General features: G+C 39.9%; 1 protein-coding gene across 1 annotated transcript in view; it reads left to right on the forward strand.

The window, feature by feature from the left end:
- The window catches only part of LOC130583102 (disco-interacting protein 2 homolog C-like), a gene marked incomplete at its 3' end in the record, with an annotated part of 172,041 nt that overhangs the window by 154,929 nt on the left and 10,540 nt on the right, over nucleotides 1-6,572 (forward strand). Inside the window, exon 2 of the mRNA XM_057382221.1 lies at nucleotides 5,020-5,091. Within this exon, the coding sequence (XP_057238204.1) occupies nucleotides 5,020-5,091 (72 nt within the window). The remainder of the gene's footprint in view (nucleotides 1-5,019; nucleotides 5,092-6,572) is intronic.

Consider the following 6,572-nt stretch of genomic DNA (forward strand, 5'->3'; position numbering starts at 1 on the left):
CAGAAAGTAAGTGGGGAAACTCATGAAGGGGTCTTCTGGGATTCAAGGTGGAGATACTAAGAAATTGCTTCYGTATAAAATTATTACCTGCTCCCATACTTCTTTAAAACCGTGCAACTTGAATTAAAACTAAGCACTCAGCAGGTTATGCAGCACATACTTAATTTCTCTGTTAATAGAATGGGAAGAAAGTAYTTATTTTGAACAGGAATCCTTTCAAAATTCAGGAGACCTTGAATCTCTTATTTCAGCCCTGTTAACATAGTTGACCTTCTCTGTTAATAGCATAATCTAAGTATTTTCTCCTGAATTAGAACCTCTTTAGGAAACATTAGAAGCTTCACATTGTAAGTACACAAGGAGCACTCTTATCCTTCACTGAAATTCAGCCATTTTCTGCTTTGCTTGCAACAAACAGGAACAAAATGTATCCTTAGGGGAAAAAAAGAATTCGGCTGAAGGTGGGTGAAATTGTCATTGAAACCTTTAAGCTACAGCATAATCTTAAAGGCACTTGAGCAAYTCTGTAATTTATGGCACTGGTTGCAGTGAAAGTGTGGGATCCCATTAATTTTTCTGCCCACTGCCATGGTTTACCATTTGTTTGYTCATCCTAGTTCTGAGCAGTTTTCTAAGCTGCTGCTACGGTTAAACATCATTTTTTAAAGACGTTGGAAAAGAAAATTACTCCTGATATATATTTTTGTGTTCTTGTACGTATTACATGAGATATATTTGTGGAATTTTGATATCTCTATACATGCACCCTCCAAAATGAAATCTTTTGTCTCTTGSTGTATTTTTGGGAGACCAGACAGGGAGACTGTCTGCATCATGAGTGGGAGAAGTAAATGACTCACAGTTCTCTTTATGAGGAGCTTTGTTTCATTCAAATCCCTCTTGCCAAGATGCTGACACTGAATTTGAGTCATCAGCCATAAACAAGTCGTACAGAAAATTGAATCTTTAGAGGGCAGAAAATCATGGGCAAAGGAAAGGCACTCACCGGTGAGCTCTGTGTTAGTCTGTGCTTGAGAGGAGTTATTGATTGCATTATTTCCCGTGGTGGATTTTTCCATAAGTGCCTTAAACTAATTCAAAGTCCCAGCCTGAAATTTCATTTTGAAAACATGTATGTGTAGTGGAAACAGCAGCATCAGTCAGGTTTCGAGATCACGACTACAAAATTGAATTTTCACTGCACTAAACAAGGTGATTTTGGTCCCTGCTTTTGTCATGAGCTTTCTATCTATGCTCGGTTGTGAAAGGCTGAAATCAGTAAGAATTTTTGGGATCTTCCAGGAAAAAAAAGAAAGATGTGATGAAATTTAGCTTGTATTGGGTTTTATTTTCCTCCCCTGTRTAACCCAATAATTTTGGATAAATTTACTTCATATATCATGGTAGAAGTTCTTCAGGACTGGACATGTTTGTTTTCAGAAGTGATAATAGACCAGCTAATAGGTATTTCAGTTGAAAATGAAASTTTTGTACTATATCAACTTGAAGAATTTTACTTTCATGAAAGTGGAACAGCACCTTACTTTTCTGTGGTACCAGTGTTTCTAACCACTCTCAGCTTTGGAAGTGCAAATGCTTTAAAGAAGAGTGGTAATGCACAGGTGTTTTCATGTGGAAATATTTTCACATTTAATAATGTTCCCTTCACCAAAGCACTAAGAAGTCAATAATTGGCTGATTACAAAATGTGCCTTTTCATTTTAAGGTGTGATTCAGCATAGAACATGACATAGAAATGGATGGAGCTGACTCATGGAGAGGCCTGGGAAGGGGATGGGAKAATGGGAATGACTTCACTGTTTACAGGCATTTCTTACTCCTCAAAGTGTCGTCTCCAGCGTGGAGTATCCCAAGGGGCTCTCTGTTACCTGGCATTCCTTTCTTGCTCGTGACAGGTTTGTGCTGCAGTTACAATGCTCTGCCCCACCTGCCCCAGCTTGAGACCATAATCTTTGTAACGAGGCAGAAATGCAGCAATTTTGAAGGAAAGAGGGAAAACATGGTAAATTTTCAAAGAAGACATGGGGTCCAATGCAGGCAGTAACAGTTGTGCTGAGCACAGTCGAATGAACTTACACTCCAGCGCGGCTTTGCTAAATATAGCTACGGAATACGCGTTGTCTGCGGGCGCTGGTGTCGGAGAGCATTGCCATCTGCAGCTGGAGAAGCTGCAGAAACAGGGCCCAAATSACAAATAAAAGTGATGGCAGTAGGGTTACAGGCTGCCAGAGCCCTGGCCCTGTGCTTGGCTTGGCTGGGCCACCTTCCTCCTTGGAGGGGTAGATGGTGTTTCATTCGTGCTGTCCTTTTCACCACAAACGCGGCGTTTTCCCTCTTGTGCCTGGAGAGACTCTCCAAGACTTWTTTTAATAGAAATGAGCTTGTTCAAGCTCACCTCACTTTGGTGAGCTGTGCTTAGTGTAAGTTAGGAGCATACACAAGTTCACAATCAGCTTTGAAATGCAGCATTTTTACATATTTCACAATAATGTTTTAATGGTTAATAAACTATTGTTTACAACCTGAAGTCAGCCTACCTGAAAAAACCACAAATGAATCCAAACAGCATTAATCCTGATAAATAAAACATAGTACTTCCCCAGACTACACGATGCACTTGACTTCCTTCCACCTCAAAATGGTGAAAGTAATGCTACAATGAAAATTGTGGAGATTTTGTATTTTGCTTGTGCATGTCTTTTGTGGTTGGTTACTTGGGAAATTATGGACATGATTGCAGGAAATTTAGTGATAATTCCAAAGTAATTTGCTGTTTGTTCCTGGAAATTGAAATAGTTTTGTATTTAATTGTCTCAGAACCTCATTATATTGGTGATTTTTTTTTGTGGAGTCAGTGGTCTGGGGAAGGAGTCACTAGTGTTTCTGCTCAGAGTAAATATTTTGTGGTGAACTTCAAAATAGTGAGTGCGGATACCAATTTGAATAAAGGCATGTTACTGACAAGAGATACACCCACTTTGGTGTCAAAGAAATTGCTTATTCCTGTCATTTCATTCCATTAAGGACAATATAGGTTGATAAACCAGTGGAAGAAACTTTAAGGCAGGAATAGGTGCAGGTTTCATGAGCCATGTCTGGAATATGTAGCATGAGTTATTGATTTACATGTGTGTGTACTACCATGTGTGTGCAAGAGTAACCAATAATTRAGCACCTTTTGTTAACAGTTTCATATCTAAAATGGCATTGCCAGCTTTTACATTTCACAGTGGAGCTGTGGTTCTCCATAGGRTGTCTCTGTTCTCCTAAAAGAGTGGCAGCAAATAAGAAAACCAAATTTTTGCTTGAGATGTGTCGGAATGCATAAGAATTTGGTGTTGATGGGCATAGGAAGTCAACAGTAATTTGTTTAGCAACAGGTTAAAAGAAAAAATCATTCACGTTTTATAATTTTCAACTAAAAGCAAACATGTTTTTTCATTAAAACATTTTAATGAAGTGATGCCTATTGTTACTGTTTGGTTTGTGAGAAGCTGATGATTACAGTGGAGAGGGAGCTTGTTTCACTAGCTTGAACACATGCCAGAAGTGTTCAAAATGGGAAGAAATGTGCTTGAAAAGTCAGTGGGTTTGAACTTTAAAGGCTTGGGACCTCGTGCCAAGTCTGCCACTTCTTTCCTGCGTAAATATGGGAATGTTATCATTTCAAGTGCTCCAGTCACGCTCTCCTCATTTAAAACCACAGATATTTCAGCCAACTTCTTTTGTAGAGCAGTTTGAGATAAGGGAATGAAGGCTATAGGTGTTATTTTAAGGACTGTTCTTGAAGCAGGGACGAGAGGTTGGCTCAGGACACTGGCAGAGAGGTTTGGAGAATTTTGCCTCCTTATTGCTTACTGGAGCCATTCCCACAAAAAGGTGATTCAGCAAGGAGTAGCTTTAAAGATGTTTTTATGTTRGTATTGATCTCAGCCCAGCAGACACTGGTGCTAATTTAGCATCCATTTGCCAGAGCAGCTGGGATGGAAATGAGTGTGTTGTTCCCTTGCCAAATGGTGTCCTTAGGAAGGGTTGAGCACAGGGATGGGAGAGCACAAGCAGGCTCACACTGCTGTGTCCAGCTGGACATCACTGCCAAAGCTCCYCTTCTTTTTGTGGTTTCTACACTTTCAGTCCCTGGAGTAGATCATACTGAACACAAGCATACATGCATGTATTAAATAAAATATTCAGCTCCAGAGTCAGGACTGTATCTCAGCGTTGGTGCCAAACCTCTCCTAAACTCTAAGAAGACTAAAAGTATATGTTTTATTCTACATAACTAATTATGCGTCATTTTTTGTTAGAAAACTTTTACAGAAAAATATTTTTTAATCTTTATAATTAATAAAYAGCTTACCTGGGTAAGCTTGAGACACAATGAAGTGTCATTTCAATTGAATTTAGGAAATACAGATGTTTGTCTCCAAATTATTTTTTGAGGTTTATGTGGAAAGCCAGACAAAAAGCCTTTATGGTAGTGTTTTTAGTGGATCTAACATAGATTTGTTTTGGTTTTGTTCCTCACTACTGCTCAGAAATTAGCTAAAACATTTATATTGCAGAAATGATAGAGCAGCAGTTTCAAGTCCTTTGTGCCTTACATGCTCGATTAGAAAAATCCCATTAATGATAGAAAATGCTAATCAGTGATGTGTTTTGCCAGCCACTACAAGCCCACGCATTCTATATAATCCATTGTTTATTAACCTAATGAAGGTCATTGCAGCTTTTGAAAGCCTGTGTGCAACRCACCAAGGTGACTCTAAAATTCTGTGATGCTGGCCTTTGGTGCTGAAATAAGTCAAGGTTGGGTATTTACTTACCAGAATGGTTCTGGTGTAAATTGAGGTTTTTTTTTTTCTGAGTGGAATGATCGTTCTGTGCTTTTCATTTGTTGAACAGTGCAGAGGTGGCTAAGCTGATGGTGCTGCCRTTAAGCAGCTAGACATGGTCCTTACCCACATCTTACGGATTTTCCTTTTCTTTTCTTGGCAGGTGACATCACACAGAAGGGATATGAAAAGAAGAGATCAAAATTAATTGGGGCCTACCTGCCACAGCCTCCCGGTATGTGTATCTGTGCTTGCCATATATGAAGATGTCAAGTGTACTGGTGGTTGCCACTGTAAAAATCTGCATCTCTGAWGGAATATCTGTGGCAGAAACAAAGCTATTGTTATGCAGAATAAGCTTATTCCATGCATTTTATGTGAATTTATATATCTACATGTCCGCTTTGATGTGTGTGTACATTTTCTACATATGTTGGTGTGGGTTTGGCAGTCATGTCTRGAAAGTTAACACAGCCTAAGCTTGTGAGAGAGGCATTRTTTCTTSGAAGGAATGCAAAACTCCAAAGGATAATGTGATGTCCTGACTCATTAACACCTCGGCCACGTGAAGTTTTCTGAACAGAAGTATGCACAAGAGTGGAAGAGAACCTTGGATCTCTGTAAYTTCCTTCATTTCTGTGTTTCCTGTCCAAGTCTCACATTTGAAGGCAGTAGAGAGACCAGCAATATCCCCGGAGTTCAGCTTGTTGTAAGGCGTGTGGGCAGCTGACCTTTTATAACATAACCTGCTGTCAGTGTTAAGGGATGGGCTGCATGCACTTGCCCAAAAGGTGTAAAAATACCTTCAAACTGAATTGAATAATGTATTGCTTCATTGACTTAATTTCATATGTATGTATAAGAACTTCCCAGAGTTCTTTCACTCTTGTGAGGCCCTGGATCATGAAGTTGAATATGTAGTTGGAGGTATTGGTGTCCCCCTCTCTTCTGTCCTGATCTCAGAGGAGTGTGCCTGTGCATTCCTGGTYTCACTGACCTTACAGGGGCTCCATTGAGCTTGTCTGTTCTCTGAGCCTTGTTTTTGTTACAGGCCGCASCACTAGTTTCCTTCTTCTTTTACAAAATCCTTCCTTTACAATGGAATTGATGGGGTTTTGTTTAAACTGCTCACGTGTGGAGGCACTGCCTTGTTCCCTTTGTCAGGTTTATATAAATATTGTCTAGCTCCATAGCAGAATGCTGATTTTGTGCCTTTGGATTTCACTTGGTCTGCTCCACTGGTGGGARCTCCACAAAAGAGACTGATGTTACAGACACCTCTGTTTTCTGAGATGATACAGCCTCCTTTGAGGGTGTCTGTGACATTCCTGARCCACTGGGAGTCATTAGAGAATGAAGCAAATCAAATCAACAGAATTACAATACCAGAGGTGCAGTTTATTAAATTTCTGAGTATTTATTGGTCTAACCTGACTGTCAGACATATATTAGTCTTCACAGCTGKCTCTCATGAGACCTGCTTGGATTTGCTGGGCTGTGGAGAGACTGTTGCCTCACAGCAATCCTCAATGCAGCAGTGCAGTTGGTACCAGACAGAATCTGTTTATTTTTTCAACTGTGACTCTCCTTTCTTCACACAAGCAAAAAGAGCTGTTTCTCCAGAAAGCTCAYAGTGTTCTGGTCAAGCTGTATCTATGGCTGAAACTGCTGGGGATTCATATGCATGTAATGATAAAAGAGAGAACGTGGAGAACC

The sequence above is a fragment of the Malurus melanocephalus genome, unplaced genomic scaffold (assembly GCF_030028575.1).
Source record: "Malurus melanocephalus ecotype Western Australia unplaced genomic scaffold, MMel_1.1 scaffold_556, whole genome shotgun sequence".
In the NCBI taxonomy this organism is placed as follows: Eukaryota; Metazoa; Chordata; class Aves; order Passeriformes; family Maluridae; genus Malurus; species Malurus melanocephalus.